We start from the raw sequence: 19,743 nt of genomic DNA, 5'->3' as shown, positions 1-19,743 counted from the left end.
GCAGGGAAGTGAACCAAAAAAAAAAAAAAAAAAAAATCTGCAAGACACCACAAAATAAGACAGGGTGCAGCAAAGGATAGAAGATGTCACTAGAATAGTGTAGGTGATTATTTGGAACGGTTAAACACACTAAAGGAATATGTTTTAGAAGATGAAACTTGCAGAAATGTATAAAAGAAAAACATACTGAATCTGGAAGTCAAGAACTTTCCCCTATGGCCCTTTTTAATCAACTCTTACACTTCCTTTAGACACTCTGTGCAGTGGTTTAAACATATTGCAACCCTCCTAAATCAAGTAAAATTGAAGAATTTCACTGATTATTTTTACTATTAAGCACCAGTGTGCTCAGCACTGGCCCAAAACATACAATGAAGAATGGTCCTTGCAATCTCCAAGATAAAAGAGGAAACAGTGAGGAATGGCTAACTTTGATTTATTAATTATTTCCTTCAGTAGCACTGAAGAGTATGACAATGTAAGCCTCTGTATTAAAAAGAGACTAATACAACTTAACACATTGTAACTGGATTTCCAATGATTCTAGAAGAGCAGCTAAATAAACCAAGGTCAAGCACAAAATTTTAACTGAAATTTGATGACTATTTTAAATTATTCAGCAAGGCACCATATATAGCACTGATATTTACAGAATGTCCCACTACAAAACTGATTTATGGTATGCAGGAATGCATAAAGCAATCAAAACCAGTCAATGTAAAGCAGAGAAATGTCAAAAAGGTTAGTGAAGGCCTACTGTGGATATACTACACTTAATTGGGGGGGGGGGGGGAGAGAGAATATCAAAATATTTAATTTTAAGCATCTACTTTAATTTCAAGAGGGCAACTGTGTTGTGAGTTTAACTATATCAGTAGCTGTATTCTCAGAAAGCAAAGCTATTTGGTGTAAGTTAAACACAAGGATTAATTCTTATATTAAGCCCTTTACACAGAAATCCATGTGTCAATCAAATTATGTAATATAACCTCTATTTGGTGTAAGTCCCATGTACGGAACTCCCCCATGTGCCACTTAAAATGTTAACTCCCACTGACATCAAAGAGATGTGTGTGTTTGTAAAGTGTGCAGGATTGGGCCTTCACACTACTTTCAAGGTTAACTGATGCCCTTCTGGAGGAGTGGGAGAAGGAATTCCCCATTTGGCAGAGTTGAGCATACAGAGCCTGAGGTTCCACGCCCACAGTACTACAAAGGGTAGCATTTTGGGGGAGGAAGTATAATACCAGGGACCCCATTCCTTACCCCAGCAATTTTTTTTTTGTTTTTTTTTTGTTTGTTTTTGAAGTGCATGCATGGTGTGTGGGGGGGGGATGGAGGGAAATGTGCATGGGTTGGGCAGAGTTTCTACCTCCCTGTTTCTTGGGGGCAGCTGCTCCATGCTGGGTATTTGAAATTCACTGCTTCCTGTCCTTTAACACTGTACTGCAGCAAGCTTCTAAGAAGGGAGATGTTTGGTCGTGCCCACTATTCACCCACCAGCCCAATGGAAGAAGCCGTGAAGCCATTCTTCCTATTTCACAGCAGCAGCTGGTCTACCTCTTGCTGCTGCTGCAGTAGACAAGCTCTAGGGGACATCCTCTTAGATATCAAAGCAAAGCAAAGGGCTTATTCTGGCTTTGAATAAAGGGGGTTCTTGGAAGCTCCCAGCTACCTTCTGCCTAATGGCTCCCATATGGGGCAATTACTGGCCACAACCACTGCTTATTACAGGTAAGGATCAAGTAAAAATTAAAGGACAACTACCTTTTGTGTGGAAACTTATCTTATCCCATCCCAGACTCAGGAAAAACCTAACTTTTAATTAAGAGAATTTCAGCAGACTTCTCAAACTTGAAGATTGCTGTACACTAAAGAATCTGTACTAAAAAGAGCACTCCTGTACTCCAAAAAGGATATTCCCAATATGAAGAGAAGTTCACTAGCTTGACATAATGAAATCCAGCGACCAACATGACCCACAACATAAACAACTGCCCCAATAAAGACCAAAAAAACCTCTGGTCAGAATATATAGTATTAGAAATGGGCACAACTGAACACTCAATACAGCTGCCATATTTTTCACCCAAAACTCTGGAGGCATTTTGATCCAGGCTAGAGTCCCCCTTGTACAGGCCCAAGCAGACACCCCAAATCCACACACTATTGAACAAAAAGTAAAGTTTGGATTCAGATTTGGACTGTGTCCCACCTCTTTCCAATATGAAAATCCTCAAAGTGCAAAGGCAAAATATCACAAACCAATATGCAAATTTCATCTTTCCCCTGAAGATAATTGGATGATAAGTCATGCTGTGACTGCAATTTGATATTAATTTCACAAGGGAACAAATACTAAAACTGTCACATCTCAGTGAGGAATTGTCTATTCTGGTTCCACAATAATCCTCTTGACCTGAATAAAGCTAGCTTTGCCTCAATAGACCTTTGGTTCAAACAGCATACATCTTCAGAGATGTACCGCTGCCATTTGTCTCCAGTACATCTCATCCCACAGAAAAATATATTTTATCACTGTTCTCCATAGTGTGTGGTTTCCCCATACATACAGCCAAAGATTAGCATAGTTTATTCTCTCAGACACCCTGCCCCAGAACCAAGGCTGTAGAAAGGGACAGTGTGTGCTGACAGTATGCTGTCAGTATGCTGACTCAGGATTTAAACAAGTAAGTAGAAAATAGCATTATTAAAGTGCTCAGTTACTGTAACAGTAGGTGCTGTAATAATTACACACTTACAGTATGCATGTATTCATAAACCATAAAAAAAGAACAAGGCATGTATACAGACTCTCCTGAGAGATTAAGTATTACACAGTGCCCATAAATCCCATTACATTTCACCCCTTCCCCAAGGACTGGAAAAACCCCACCTAATTTTACTGTGTGGAAACAAGATGAGAAATTGAAGATTCAGCCTCCAATTCAAGACTGATAATAGTCAAAAGAAATCTGATTTCTCTAAAAAATATGATGCTGCCCTGTCAATGATGGTATATAGCTAAGCTTGTGTCAGCATTTTCACAATAACCATTTTCAGTGGTTTATAACACTGCCATAATAGGTTGCTACAGGCTGAAACTTGGTATAAGGCCTTAGCCTGGTGGAATATTATATTAAAATGTTTATTTAAATCAATTCTCTCATTTGCAAAATTAAAATATACATTGTATCTGCATACAAGTTGCTGTTTAAAAACTTACAAAGTTTTTATGCTAGCATAACTCAAACTTTCATTTAAGAACCAAATTCAAAAGCAGTCAACTCAGTTAGATTAGAAGAGAGTAGCCATATTTCGTGTTTTCACTGTTCATCACCTGGATCAGTTTTCTTTGGTTAAGAGTTGCTATTACACAGTGGGATGTCAGCCACATTGCATCACCATTTGTTGCATACATGTCATCATACCTCATTTGGTCCTATGTGATTCTATTGTGGAAGTATTGTTTTAGAACATTTAGGTGTTTTTATATATCACGTGGATGTTTAGAAAACTGAACTCATTAGCCTTTTTATATGTTAAAAGCTTTAGTGTCAAAAGTGGCTGTTAAGATTGTGAAACATCTAAACATTTTTCCTATCTAAATGACTATACAGCATTATATAAAATTTATAATCCAAGCTTCTATATAAACACATAATACCTGCATTGGAACAGCAACCAGGCAGTTAGCAAAATAATAGAAATCAGTCTAGTGTGTACTACTCCCCCATCCTCAAGGGCAAATCCCCCACAGTAACTGGTAAAACCACCTCCTTCCTACATGCAATAAGAGGTCTCCATTAGAACAAAAAGTATTCAGAAGCCCCACTGGAGAATGATCCAATTAAACAGTTGTTTTTATAGAATAGTGAAGACAGAATAAGCACTTCAATACAATACTCTCCATCATAAGAACCCTAAGGAGAAGTACTCGCAGTATTCAGTCAGAGCTGAGTAGCAATTTTATTCATAAAAACAATTCCTTAATGCACTCTGGTTTTTCTACAGAGCCTTCAGAAAGAACCTGCAATGGGTGTTGTGTTTCTTGGAGAACAGAATGTTTCATTTTGCTCTAATTCATTCTATTACTGAATTAAACTTTGATGTATTGGTCTTGACAAGTGCTTCATGCTGATTGTATTGTGTATGATAGTATAATCACTCCCCATGCATTTCACACTAGCTGGCTGATTAATGCAATAGATTACCTGCAGCATTGATATCTTCTGCACACTAAAATGTGTGTGTGTGTGTGTGTGTGTGTGTGTGTGTGTGTGTGTGTGTGTGTGTGTATGTGTATGTGTATGTTAGAGGGAGCATAGGTGTACCATAAGGGGGCAAAATGCACATATTTCTAGTTCCTTAAACTTACTTCCTTCTCTCCCAAGACTGTTATATTAAAAAAACAACATTTCCAATGTCATGGGAGCAAGTGTGCTCTAGTGCAGAGAAATTGGAATCAGAGTTCTATACTCAGCTCTGTTACTCACTCACTGACCCTTGCACAAGTCACTGAACTGTTCTGTGCATATATAAAGTAGGTTTAATACTGACTTTCACTCCAGCCTCAATTTCAGTGTCCTCAAATTTTAATACATTAACATGAAAACAAAATGCATCTCGTGATTTAACATGATTGTATTCCTTGTCTTTTTTTTTTTTAAACATCCTTTGTTCTATCATCCCTTACCAAATTACACCTAGTTTAGTCTTTAAGCGTGCAAACTACTGTGACTGTGTGGTGCCCCACTGACTAAGCCAATGGGGCTCTGCACAAGTGCTGGGGTCCACTCAAGCAAAGGAGTTTTCAAGATCAGGACTACAGATTTTCATCTCCTCAGGACATAAACTAGTTACATCCATCTAATCTCAGTTAAGGGCCATACTTATGATTCCTTACAAATAATTATTCATTTTTATCATTAATACAACAAGAGGAATACTTTTATCTACAGAGCTGGAAGAAAACACCAGGTGTTTTCAAAGAAACCCACTGATTTACTTTCCTAGTATTCATGACCCCTTTTATTTCCAGACATTCAAGATAAACTTACAGCATGGCTAATACTAGAGCAAACAAATGGATATTAAAAAACTTTCACTAAACTGCTCATGGCTGTTTTTAAAACACATACTTCAATTATTCCCATAATAAATTCAAATAATTACTTATGGTCACAGGTAAGTTGTGAACAGAAAATGGGACTCTTGTTCTGACAAAGCATAGACTAAATATTTCTTCCGAAGTGTTTAACAGTTACAAATAAAATGTTAAGAACCACAACATACTTGCAGATCATTTTCAAAATGAAAAAGGGCGAAATTAGTCAGATAAATTGTTCACTATGAATACATCGTCCAGCTCTAACATCCCTGTGAGGTAGTGCAGTAAACAACTCAATTTTTTCTACAGCATTTCAACTTTCTTGAGATGAGAGGGACAAGGGGTTTGATCACAAGAACTGAAAGGGAGAGGTTGCTGAAATAAAGGACCTTTTTTGAAAATATATTCACATTAAAGAAGGATAAGTACACCCAAATAAAATCACGAGGATGGATGGAGGGAGAGGACAGGAAAAACAGCATGATAACCAGCATTATGCTTACATAACTGAAACGTACCACCACAGATTCACATAGGCCTCATCTATGGCAACATGTGGAGTACAGGCATTACAGCTGTAGCTATACACTGAAGTGAAAGGCAGGCTATATCCACACTTGTCACTGTGGTGTGCAGCTACAGGCAGCAGTGAAAGGCTCTGGTAGATGGGAGACAGCAGGACACTACACTGCTTAAAATAGCAGTGTAGACATGGGAGGCACTGCTTGGGCATGTACAGAGAGCCAGGCAGGGTATGTACCCTAGGGTTCAGGTGGGAAGGGCACTCTACTCACTTAAGCAGCGCCTCAAAGTCTACCCTGCTATTTATACCCATGCTAGCTAGGTGTTCTGTGTCTGTACTCTACACTCCGCCAAAAAGTGTAGATATACAGTAACTCCCCACTTAATGTCCTCTCATTTAACGTTGTTTCGATCTTACGTCCCTGCTCCATTACAGATCATGCTCCATTTAAAGTTGTACAATACTCCGCTATAACATCATCTGGCTACTTGCTTTGTCCACAGCTGGCAGCCCCCCATCAGCTCCCCTACGTGCCTCCACCAGCGCCTTCCACCTGCTGGCGGACCCTGCGGATCAGCACCTTCCCCCTACCTCTTGCCCGCAGCAATCAGCTGGTTTGTGGCGTTCAGGAGGCAGGGGTGAGGAGCGAGGACTCAGCGCGCAGGCTCCCCCTCCCTCTCCTGCCTCCTGAACACTGCAAACCAGCTGACTGCTGTGAGCAGGAGGCAGGGGAGGGAGGGGGGAGGAGCGAGGATGTGGCATGCAGAGTAGAGGGATGGGCGGGGGGAGAAGAGGAGGTGGGTTAAGAGGGGGCTTGGAGGAAGGGGTGGAGTGGGCGGGCCAAGGGTTGAGCCCCCTGCCCCTGGTGCTTGCACAGTAGGGGAAGCTGCCGCTGTGCAACATGCTTCTCCTAGCCTACGGCACCTTCAGCCTCCTTGCCTGCCTCACTGTCTGCAGTGCCAGTGGGCTGTGTCTGTGTGAGGTAAGACGGGGGCACCTCCCATTGCTTCATACTCAGCAATGACTGAAGTATAAAATCGTTTCTTTAAAATATATATAATGCCTTTTGTCAGGCAAAAAAAAATGTCCATGGAACCTAACCCCCCCATTTACATTAATTCTTATGGGGAAATTGGATTCGCTTAACATTGTTTAGCTTAAAGTGACATTTTTCAAGAACATAACTACGTTAAGTGAGGAGTTACTGCACCTACAGATTATAAAGCCACAAGTAACCACTGTGATCATCTTGTCTGTTGTGCATAAAACACAGGACCTTAGAACTTCCCTGAATTAATTTCCATTTGAACTACAGTAGAGCTTTCAGAAAAGCATCCAATACATTTAAAAATTGCCGGTAATGGAGAATCCACCACAACCATTGGTCATTGTTCCAGTGATTAATTACCCTCACTTTTAAAAATGCATACCTTATTTCCAGTCAGAATTTGTCTAGGTTAAACTTCCAGCCATTTGATCCTGTTTTACCTTTATCTGCTAAATTATCAAATTTCTGTTCCCTGTGAAGGTATTATAGACTGTATGATCAAGTCACTCCTTCACCTTCTCTTTGAGCTCCTCGAATATCGCTTTAAGGCATGTTTTCTAATCCTTTAATCATTCTCGTGGCCCTTCTCTGAGCCCTCTCGAATTTATCTACATCCTTCTTGAATTGTGTACGTGAGAGCTGGGCATGGTATTCCAGTAGCTGTCATGGGATGGGATTCCAGTACCCTTTGACAAGAAGGGACCTGAATAAAATCACTAGGGCCCAATGACTTGGATCCCAGAATGTTAGGAGAACTCACTGAAGATGCAACCACTCCACAGTAGGGCGACCAGATGTCCCGATGTTAGGGGCTTTGTCTTACATAGGCAATTATCTGCCCTCTCCCCCCCAAAAAAGGTCCTGATTTTTCATACTTGCTATCTGATCACCTTACTCCATAGGCATGTATAATCTACTTTCTCTGGTAATTACTGGGGGTAATATCAGAAGATTAGATGTTAGCTCATGTTATTCTTATGTTTTAAAAAAAGGGAGAAGTATGCTCCATGAAATATAGGTCAGCAACTAATTTCAGTCACAAGTCAAATTCTGCACTTAATTATGGAAGCATTGGTCATGGTCTCAGAGAAGGATGAAATTAGTTTTTCACTTGAAGCACGGATTCAACCACTTAGTTATAAAAGGAGTATTACAGCATATCCTCAAAATTACAGCGCTTACTCTGAGTACACAACGAATTTTCAGGAAAATTTACAAGTTAATCAGTTAATTCATTTAGGAATTAAAAGTATTTTAAAATGGGTTTCTGAAGAAATTTAGCACCCATCATCTAGATTTTTTGTTAGGTCCTAAATAATCTTAATGGAACACAAACTCTGAACTTCCCAAATTGCAAATTAATAAATAAACCATTCACAGAAATCCTGCACATTGACTACATTTCAATAATTGTTAATGGTAACAAGTGGTAGTTTTTGCCATTATTTTTCATAACTGAAAGCTGCTTCTTCAGCAGGGTCTGATAAATGTTGTTCTATTACAGAAAAGTGAAAGAACCATCTCCATTTCAAAATGGCTACCATCTCCTATTGTCTTAATAGAACTGCGGCCATAAATGCCCTCAGTTAAGATGCCCTCTTTCAAGATAGTCACTGCCTTCCGTTGTTCCCAATGAAAGTGAGAGGAAACTGGTCTCTGGAAATATGGGTGACCTCCATCTTTCTCAAGGCTATCTAGGCTTCACTCCCAATGGGAGAAATAGGAGACAGCAGTCATTTTGAAAGAAGGCAGTTATTCACGGAATTCTCTGTATTAGCACATTATTTATCACCCTCTGCTGAAGAAGAAATTTTGAGTTATGATGAACTCGAGCAAAATATTATCATTAATCTTAGAATTTTTGAGAACCATGTGCTGCACCAGACATAAGCAACAGAAAGAGGAAAAGTAGGAAGTGATGTTCCGTGAACCGTAGCAGTCAGAAGTGGAGAGAAACTTGCCAGTCCATTATGGCTGCTTTGGGCTGCTCCAGAGCAGGGTAAAGCATCCACAATGTACTGGTAAATGTGTTGCTAAAAAGTTTTTAAAAAATTAGAAGTTAAGATTGATATTATATTTTACTCACTTAAGATAAAACCCACACAGCAACATTTTGCGTTTTTTGTTTAGTGTTTATATATGAAATTTTTAAATTAAAGAGTCTCTTATCTGGGAATTACCTATGTTAAACTGGAATTAAAAGTTAATACATATAATTAATTAAGGGCAAAAATATCACAGGGATGTTATAGTTACATCCACCACCCCCTAAAATAAAAGCATTCCAAACCCAGGAAACTCAAGGTATGATTAAACTTAGAGAAATCTAAAAATGATAAGCCAAGGAAAAGTATAGCTAAGGAACCCAAACAGTCATAACTCCATCCTGTAATTACAGAAGACAAAGTGTAATGTGTCTGAAAATCAGTTTAAGCTGAAGCTTCAAAAACACTTGCTAGTGCCACAAACCCTTGATTTAACAGCAGTCAGTTTGAACATAAAATATATATGAATTGGGTAACAGACAGCAGAAGCCAAAGGTAATGACAAAGTCACAATGAAGAGAAGTTTCACGCACAACTGAGATTCTGTGTAGAGCCGCTGCTGTTTAATTTCTCAAAAAAGCAGTCAGAAATAGTTTAGTACCTTAAACAGCATAAACCAATCTAAGACACATTTATATATGTTAGCATAATATTCTGTGAAATGGCTGATATAATTTAATGGACATGCATATAACATGCAGATTTATTTTTAATCCAAAAATTGCAAAACAACCAGTTTAATGGATTGAGTATAGTATAAGGCACCTGACCACCTTAGGAACGTCTGAATTTCACAGTCTACTTTCAAGTGCTTAAATTTAGTTGCCTAAATCCATACTTAGGCACCTAATTAAAAGTAGCCTTATTTTCCAAAGGCGCTGGGCACTTACAACGCTTATGGACTTCAAAGGATGTGAATGTCAACAGGAGCTTCAGATGCCTTGCACCTTTGGAAAAATAAAGTCACTTTTAATTCAGTGCCTAAATAAGGACGTAGGCAACTAAATTTAGGCACTCAGGTTTGAAAATTATGGCCTACATCTGTCCATTTTAACAATACTATGAAATACATGAGGAAAACTGAATCTTTCTGCAGTGTACATGTACCTTTAAAAAAAAAAAAAAGATGATAATAGTGACTATTTTAATATGCAGCTGCAGAAAAACAAAAACTGGAATGACTATTTAGCCATGGTAAATCTTGTTCATGGTAGCATTTAAGTAGTTGCTAAATTTGGGGTCAGAAAGGAATTTCTCTCGGGGCATATTGGCAGGAACCTTAGCTGTTTTTGTCTTATTCTGAAGTACTGAGCGGAGGTCATCTGTTTGAAATAGCTGGCATGCCCTGCACAATTTATTTTCTGTAATTGCAAAGTGAAGAGCCACTAAAGGCCTTCCTATCTTCTACTTCAAGATTTTTATTTAGTTTAGGTTAAAAAAATCCAACTTGATATGTCCTAAATTAGAATACAAAGAGTTTCTTGGAATACATGAAAGTAGTTTCAAAGACAGGAAAACGTTATTTAACACCTTGAAGCAATGGTTTCCCCAGAGTAAAACAGTAATTAAATCCTAACTAATTACAACCTCTAACGATCATGTGTTTAAATTAAATTTCAGATTGGGAGGATAAATTTACTCAAAAAAAATAAGAATTTGAAAATGATCATTAAAAAGCACAAATATGTTGTAACAATTCTCCACGTGATCTGAATTTGTACAAGATTTTTAACTTCAAGTTAGCAAGTTTTCCTCATAGTTCACAATATAAAAATTATATATTATGCACCTCTATGGTTGCAAAAATGGACATATTTATATTAACATTCTGCTAATATTCTTACAATTTAGCTTAACTATAGCATATTAATGTTTTAAAAAAACTCAACCATCTTGAGCATACAATAGTAGTTTCCACGAGTAAAAAATTCATTTAAGGGCTAATCCATTAGGCAAGGAGACAACAAAACTCATGCCACACAAGTGATACATGTGCAGGAGCAGCCCTTCCACTAGGTACGATCAAAGAGATTTCAGAGGTGTCTCCCAGGAAGGCTTTATACTGTTGTAGGACTCGGTGACATCACAAGAGTGCTCCATATTTAGCAATATTTTTCAATGGAGAGTAGCTGAACTGGGTAGGTGAGGGTGGGGCTGATTCAACACCACCTTGAGAGCACCCCCTATTCCTGCTCAATTCCTCAGTGAGAATTGAGGGCATTCAAAGAGTGCCTCAAAGATCAGAGCTAAAGTAAAAATCTCAGCATCTTAAATAAAATGAATAGCCATTGTCCTGCCTTATAAGAGTGAGAACCTCCTTGGCAGACCCTCCTCCCTGGGGTAGGGCACATGTGGAGAGCCATCTTGCCTTTGGTTCCATCAGAAACCATTCTTTTTTAGTTTAAAAAAATGAATTAAATATTGTTTTAAAAAAATCAAAGTGGGGGAAAAAAAATCTACTAGAAATGTTTGTTTTGAAACATGCGAATTGTGTGAAGTTTCTTTACTGCAAAGGCAGGCAAGTGGGTGGGAAAAGATACTGAAAATGGTAGATCAGAAAAAAAAATCTGATCCTGTAATCTACGTGTTGACAAGCTGTTGGGCTCCATCACTCCACCAAGTAGTAGATACTTGTCTTGGATTCTTCTACTTGACTGCTTTCATCAGATTAAGCATCTGGGATTTAATTTAACAGTTTCAGCTTTATTAAGCTGTCACAAGAGCGGCCCCACTTTGATAACAGTAGCTGCTCCAATTATGGCTTGGTTTAGGGTTGACAAGTATAATGATTCATTCGTGGCACATGAGAAGCAATAAAAGGTTGTTTTGCATTACAGCTTTAAAAATGTGGGCACTTTTTTCATTTAATTTGTCACTTAGCTTTTGCTAAGAGGACATTTAAATTGCAGTAAAAGGCAAATGGGGCTTTTAGTTTAAATGTAATCCCCATATTTAAATGATCTGTAATGGCGTAGTGTTCGAGTGGGAACACTATTGTCTCACAGTGGGCCCTGATGGTGACATGTGACATTTGTATTCAGGTCCTGTATTATCCATGTGGCTAAAGGGCTTCCAATTTCATTTCACAGCCAGAAGCCTGCAGAAAACACCAATTAACTTGCAGATCCCATTTGCCGACAAAACTCAGCTTCTTCTCGATGCCTGGCATCTGGCAGTGCTCAGCATTTAATTCCAAAGCAAAGCCTTGCAGCAATGTGATCCCTGGGCTGGGGCACAAAGTCAAATTTCCCCCTTTTATTAAGAAAGAAAATCTTTTCACTTTCGTAGCTCAGAAGCAACTTTTATTTAATTTTTGATAGATGAATATTAGAGAATTATTACTGAAGTCAAACTGGAGGGACTTTTTAACCTACGGATAGAGATAATTTTTTCAGAGCAGAAAGTGGGTTGACTGACCTTTTATTGAAATCAGAGAACTCAGTGCAACATACACCAGCAGACATTTACTTCAGGGGATTATAACCATCTCCATATTCCTCTATTTTATCAATGCAATTTAACGGCAGACCAAAGGGGTTCCTGTTATAATTAATAATGCAGCAATTTCTCAGTTTTGATCAATGGTAATCGAGGGTTAAACTTCCTAAAATCAGCATGTGATATTTTACTGCGGTACCAATTAAACAGCATTATTCCAGCTCAGAACTTTGAAAAAGTCATCTATCTGCTATTGTAGCAGGTGAGGTGTATTGAACATATGAGCGTAATGATTCACACAAATCACTACAGGCACTACCAATGTCTCTAGCATCAACAGAAGTAAATAACTCTAATCTTAACATGCTACATCTGTAATCTTGACAACTCTAACGGAACATATTTTAGTTACACTGGAGACCCCCCCCTTCAGGAGTTTTTTTGTTTTCATCATATTACTTTTCACTGTTTTTAAACACAGCTTGCTACTTAATTCTAGACCTTCAAACTAGAAATGACTTGTGTGACCCTTCCAGTGCATTGTATCATCTCCTTTGGATGATGCTAGCCTCATAATGGATGCCAGAATAATTAATAAAAATTGTCTTGCCTAACACCTCCAAATTTAAGACTCAATCCTGCTTCTGCTGAAGTCTAGGGGAGTTTTACTAAAGACTTCAATGGGAACAGGCCCTCTGTTCCCGGTCTAACTTATTATTCCAACTACCATGCAAGTGCCCACTGCATTGCAGGAAGCATTGGTTAAGTTTTTATGAAAGGATCATTACTCAAGTGACCCAGTCACAGAATGAAGCTTATTACAAGAAGCTGAAAAACACATGCCCAAAATAAAACTGAAAAATTGTCCATATGCCTAATGGTTGGTAGGCTACAAAATTAAGTAGCCCTTTATTAAACAGAACCCATACTTACACTTTACATCTGCTAAAGTCTTTCATAACTACAATACAAAAGCATTATTTACCCCATGAAATAATCAAGAGCTTAATTAACATACAATATTAAAAAACCTACTTGACTGTGATTAACACCACTGCAAGCATTTTCTTCATAGATTTAAGGGGAAAATTCTAATGTGTACATACCATTCTCAAAGCAGATCACTCTGAGCAGACAAAAGGTAAATATGCTGTTTTACCCTTACATATCGCATGTCTAGAGGAAAAGCATCAGACATGATTCTGATTTTAGAAGGTACAATCAAATTTGTTACCCCTCAACATCTGTATGAGATCTCCCTTGCCACTGTTGCCCAAACAAATAGCTGGTCCTCAATATACCCTGCTCTTCATTCTGTGATCACTGTTTTTCCTTTGAGCTTCCTAATACCCTTGTCTTCTTCAATGCTCATATTTCTTTCTCAGGTCTGGGTCTTTACTATGAAACAGGGGTATTCTTAACTTGAGGCAAAACCCTTAGTGAAAACAAGGCCGTTTGTAAATTCCACATGTCAGCAGGTTAAGACTATGGGGAAGCACAGTCTGATCAATTCCAAAATTTCAGTGAACATTCTAGGCATCAGTAGGAACAGCCCTATTGACTTTGGTGACAATCAGAAAACTGGAAAAGCTTGATTTCCACACTTTAACCATTTGGTGCGACAGACAGAGGAGTACTGTGACAGCAGAAATAACTCAGCCACTCATCACTCACTCACTCCAGGTCATCTGCGTACTTCAATACCATTGGTTGAGTCAGCAAATAAAACTGCAGGTCAGGACTGAGGTGCCTTGATAGACGAGGAAGTGCACGGGTTCAGGACCGAAGTAGAGGCGATTGCATCAGATCAGGAGCTACCATGCCTAATTAGAAGTGAGGATGGAGATTTCCACTGTGACTGCCTCTACACTGTGACTGCCTCAGACAAGATCATTTTACCTTTGACAAACTGTTATAATTCATTGACACAATGCCCCCACTTGGTGCTCTAGGCAGAGATTCTTCTACTTGCAGCACCAGATGGGCACTGTCAAGGGGTGACATGGCCAATACAGGCAGCAGAGTAAGGATTAGGGTTACTATAAGAAGAAAGTAATGACTGACTCAAGGTAGGATTACACTAGTCACAGACTAGACACTCCCTACATCAATGGAAGCAGTTTTTCTATCTATGTAGTTAATCCATCTCTCTGAGAGGCAGTAGCTAGGTTGGCAGAATACTTAGCTGCATCTACACCTTGCATTATGTTGACCTAACTATGGCACTCAAGGCACAACATTTTTCACAGCCCTGAGCAACATAGCTAGGGCAATCTAATTTTTAAGTGCAGACTAGGCCTGAGTTACATCTGATGTTACAATGCAACTGCTCAGGCTCTTCTGCCTGTAGCATCAAATGAGCACAGACAAGAGGAAACTGCTGATATGAAACTGAAAATGAAGAGAAGAGGCGTGATGGCTTAGACAATTTATTAAAATTTAGGTTTATCTGCAGTATCCTGTAAAAGTGCTACAGGTTCCAGGATAGCCCCTCCCAGCACCTACCACCTCAACCTACATAAGCAACAAAGTACGCATTCCTACAGTTTTAAATATAGCCAAATTGTTACTTTCAATTAAGCATATGTCCTTTTCTCTAGCAAAAGGTGCTTTGTTTCACCATCGAATCAAGATGTCCAGGCTGCCATTTCCACCCCCTGCTGTATGCCAGAACAGCTCCAGCCCCTTCTAAATTGAACAATTAAGCCTGCAGAGAACTCCAGTTTCAGTTTTACTCAGTATCCTGATAAACCTGCCTTTTTAAAATGTCCAATTCTTCCTTCATTCCTTACTTAGACTTCTGTAAGACATTTAACTTGGTACCACAAGACATTTTGATTAAAAAACTAGAACGATATAAAATTAGCATGGCACATAGTAAATGGATTAAAAACTGGCTGATAGGTCTGAAAATGTAATGGTAAATGGGGTATAGTCATCAAGTGGGAGTGTTTCCAGTGGGGTCCTGCAGGGATCAGTTCTTGGCCCTAATCTATTTAACATTTTTATCAGTGACCTGGAAGAAAACAAAACAATCTGTGATAAAGTTTGCAAATGACAAAAACTGGGGATGAGCAGTAAATAAAGGAGAAGACAGATTATTGATTCAGAGTGATCTCGATTGTTTGGTAAACTGGGTGTAACCAAATAATATATAGTTTGATACAGCTAAACGTAAATATATACATCTAGGAACAAAGAATGTAGGATATTCTTACAAAATGGGGGTCAAAACTCTATCCTGGGAAGCACCGACTGTGAAAAAGATTTGGGGGTCATGGTGGATAAACAGCTGAACATGAGCTCCCAGTGTGATGCTGTGGCCAAAAAAGCTAATGTGATCTTGGGATGCATAAACAGGGGAATCTTGAGTAGGAGTAGGGAGGTTATTTTACCTCTGTATTTAGCACTGGTGTGACTGCTGCTGGAATATTGTGTCCAGTTCTGATGCTCACAGTTCAAGAAGGATGTTGATAAATTGGAGAAGGTTCAGAGAAGAGCAATAGGAATGATTAAAGTATTAGAAAACATGCTTTATAATGATAGGCTCAAGGAGCTCAATCTATTTAGATTAGCAAAGAGAAGTAACAACGGGCTCTTCAATCTAGCAGAGAAAGGTATAACAACATTATCATCTGATAGATGGAAGCTGAAGCTAGACAAATGCAGACTAAAAATAAGGCGTACATTTTTGACAGTGAGGGCAATTAACCATTGGAATAATTTATCAAGGAACATTCTGGATTCTCCATCATTGCTGATTTTTAAGTTAAGATTAGAGGTTCTCTCTAAAAGCTATGCTCTAGGAATGATTTTGGAGGAGTGCTATGGTCTGTGTATACAGGAGGTCAGACTAGATGATCACAATGGTCTCTTCTGGCCTTGGAATCTATGAAACATATACATACACAGCATATAATTTTAATTATTTGCATTTACCCAGTTCATCCCAGAGCTGCCTATACTTGTCAGTCATTGCAGTGCCTTGTTGCCTCCAAAGCGACAGACGAGGGTCAGCCATGAACTGTTCTGTTATCAATGTCAACATGCGAGCTCCATTAGAGTCTCTCATCTTTAACATCTCTCGCACCTAGGAAACAAAAAAGGTCTCTTAATACAAGATAGAAAAAAGAAGCTACATAATACTAATGAAATACTGAAGCTTATGTTTTATTTAATTCCTCCTCCCTCTTTGAGGCACATACGCTATTAAAAAAAATCTCACTGTCAAAAAATTTTAAATGAGAACTTGACTACATGGAGTTTGTTCTCCAACAGTAAAAATGATTTTAGATCACTGTTAATGTCCCACTGCAATTTCTGTTCTGAACAGGTTTTCCACAAGTAATTTAGACTTACATTAAAATGTATGCCCCAAGAATATCACATACGGTTTTCCAAAACTTTGGGGAAAAAAAAACTAGTGACGATAAACAAGTAGATTTTAAGGCACATCAAGTTATGCTCCACTGATGGAGAATTCTCAGTAACATAATGCTGTACTAATAAGGCATAACTTAGTTTAAAAATGGCTGCATTTTCAGTAATTAACTAATCAAATATGGGCTGGATAGAGGAAAACAAAAAAGGAAGGAGACCCAAACGTAACCCCTACCTTTGCAAAAAGCAAATTGAGCTGCTTCCCTGATCCATGGTATCCACCCTGGGAGAGAAAGAGTTTAACTTGCTCCTGGACTTGTTCTTCATCCAAGTGCCAACAGTTTTCATCATCTATGCTAGCACCTGCTGTTGGGTCAGGAGCACCTACAAACAGCAGCGAAAAAATCATTATGGTCTAAATAAAGATTATAGGTTCATGGTGGGAGGGGAGGGAGAAGGAGGTCAGAAGTACAGAGGAATTTTTTGGACTTGGGATCTCTTGTTTTGGGTATTGCGGCTTTACCTTATTAAAATATTTTGAAGTTTTTTCTCAGTACCCCGATCACTCTGAGGGAAGAGGACAAAGGGGCTCCAAGTAATCACATTTAATAATTAACTACAAACTAAGCAAAAACCTGTTTAATTACAAGAGGTTTCACAAGACACAGTTTCTGTAATATGATGTTTTATGTCAGTTTCACATAAAAATATAGAACATGATACCTGAAACAAAGGTATTCTGGAAAGTTTAATGTGTGGCTCTACTCTAAAAGGTTCCATGTTCATGATCTAAGTGAAATTTATATCCAACATTTTCAATTACAAGATTTTTTTTTTTTTTGCCAGTATTGCCAAACCAGCTTGAGGTTCCCCTTTTTGTGCACCAGTACATATAAGAAAAGGTTCTGCAAGCCAGATTATGTTTCCTTTAGTACCTCTTCAATCACAGTGTCTTCAGATAGCGTTTTCCATGACACCTGTACAATACCCAATGCCTTCAATAATCTTGCACAGATGTAAGTGATTGATACTTAGGGTATGTCTTCACTACCTGCTGAATCAGCGGGCAGCGATTGATCCAGCGGGGATCGATTTATTGTGTCTAGACTAGACACGATAAATCGACCCTCGAGCACTCTCCCGTCGACTCCTGTACTCCAGTGCCACGACAGGCGCAGGCGGAGTCGACGGGTGAGCGGCAGCAGTCGACTCACTGCGGTGAAGACACCACGGTAAGTCGATCTAATACGTTATCCACGTAGCTGAAGTTGCATAACTTAGATCGATCCCCCACCCCAGTGTAGACCAGGGCTTAGTGTAAAGTTCTGTTGATGGCCCAGTAATACATCAACTCAATTCCTCTTAGCTGTAATAGCTCTGCAAGGCCAATAGGAGTAAAAAAAAACCAAACAAACAAAAATAAAACCCCAAAGCACAAAAACGCGAACGCAGTAGAAGAACTCATGAGTAAGCAAGCATGTAGAAGGAATGGATCTGTTGATTAATAAGCATTTTTACACAGGCTAGGTCTTCACTGCACAGTTAATGCGAGTATACATAACTGAGTTAAATCCTTTTAAGTTAGCCTATCTTGAGTAGCCACACTATGAAACAACACTCAGACTACACAGTGCAATTAGATTACCCCACAGAGTATCTGTATTAGCAGCTGATAGATTGTGCTAATGTAAGTTTTAGCTTATATCCTTGACAGGCCAGACAACTTGAGTTGAAAGCACCACCACACTCAAGCTTTTGTGCATGTGGATGTAACTTGAGTTAGGGGCAACAGTCAAGTTATCTACAATGCAGAGAAGCCCAGAGTCAAACTGCACTTTTATGCCCTGTCTAGATTAAGATTTAAAGGTGGTATGATAGACCAAGTTAACTCCACTGAATAGCTAACATAAGGATGAGCAAACTTTTTGGCCCCGGGGCCACATCGGGGTTGTGAAACTTTATGGAGGGCCAGGTAGGGAAGGTTGTGCCTCCCTAAACAGCCTGGACCCTGCCCCCTATCTGCCCGCTCCCACTTCTGCCCCCCTCAGAACTCCCAACCCATCCAACACCCCCCCCCCTTGTCCCCTGACCCACCCGTCCCGGGCCCCACTCCCCCTACCACCAGTCCCCTTACTGTCCCAACCCCTTCCACACCCCCACCCCCTGACTGCCCCCCCCGGGACCCTGACCCCTATCCACACCAGTGCCCCATCCAACCCCCCTGCTCCCTGTCCCCTAACCGTCCCCCCCAAACCTCTGCCCCATCCAACTCCCCCCCCCCCCCGGACCCCTGCCCCTTATCCAACCCCTCCCCACCCCCTTATCACGCTGCTCAGAGTGGCAGGCACTCGCAGCAATGCTGCCACCCTACCCGGCAGGAGCAGGGGGCCAGAGCACCGGCGGCACAGTGCACTGAGGCTGCGGGGGGGGGGGGGGGTTGGGGGGGGAGGAGGGAGGGAGGAGAGACAGCAGGCTGGGAGCTCAGGGGCTGGGCAGGATGGTCCCACGGGCTGCATGTGGCCTGCAGGCCGTAGTTTGCCCACCTCTGAGCTAACACCTTCTAGAACTCTAATCAAGACAAAGCAACCGTACTTTAGAACATGTTCAAGTGGTTGAATTAAAGGCTTTACCTTGACGAGTTAGCACATTCTAAAGTACAATTGCTTTGACTCTCTCAGAATTCTAGAAGCTGTTAGCAATTCAGCTATGCAACATCTCACCACTGAAATCTTACTCTAGACAGGGCCTATGGGTATGTCTAAACTGCAGTTAAAAACCTGCGAATGGCGTGGGTCAGCTGACTCAGGCTCCCGGGGCCTCGGCTGTTTAACTGTGGTATAGATGTTTCAGCTTGGGCAGGAGCCCAGGCACTGGGACCCAGTGAAGGGGAGGGTCCTAGAGCCACAATTAAACACAGACTTACTCCAAGCCATGTGAGCCTGAGTCAGCTGAAACAGGCCGGTCATGGGTTTTTAACTGCAGTGTAGACATACCCTAAGTATCCTTCTGTAACCAACACGATAAAAATAGTACACTAACTGGAAACAAAAGTATCAATTCAAATACTTTTTTCAATAAGTGCTGAAAAGTTTAAGAAGAGGACAAAGTTCTCCAGAGTTTCTGAAATTAAAAATTACTACTTCAATTCTATGGATTTAAATATTTTTTTTCACCATTCTAGCTATGCCATGCAGAGAAG

At 39.9% G+C, this 19,743-nt stretch overlaps 1 protein-coding gene across 4 annotated transcripts in view; it reads right to left on the bottom strand.

Moving 5' to 3' along the window:
• ZSWIM6 (zinc finger SWIM-type containing 6) overlaps positions 1-19,743 on the bottom strand; it is a 170,464-nt gene that overhangs the window by 38,751 nt on the left and 111,970 nt on the right. For all 4 annotated transcript variants that reach the window (XM_074952604.1, XM_074952601.1, XM_074952603.1 and 1 more), the window contains exons 3-4: positions 16,780-16,928; positions 16,104-16,254 (exon numbers count right to left, since the gene is read on the bottom strand). In XM_074952604.1, coding sequence (XP_074808705.1) covers positions 16,104-16,254; positions 16,780-16,928 — 300 coding nt within the window. The remainder of the gene's footprint in view (positions 1-16,103; positions 16,255-16,779; positions 16,929-19,743) is intronic.

This window comes from Natator depressus, chromosome 5 (genome assembly GCF_965152275.1).
Source record: "Natator depressus isolate rNatDep1 chromosome 5, rNatDep2.hap1, whole genome shotgun sequence".
NCBI lineage: Eukaryota > Metazoa > Chordata > Testudines > Cheloniidae > Natator > Natator depressus.
The sequence above is the reverse complement of the archived record's forward strand: the minus strand, read 5'-3'. Positions and strand labels throughout refer to the sequence as shown.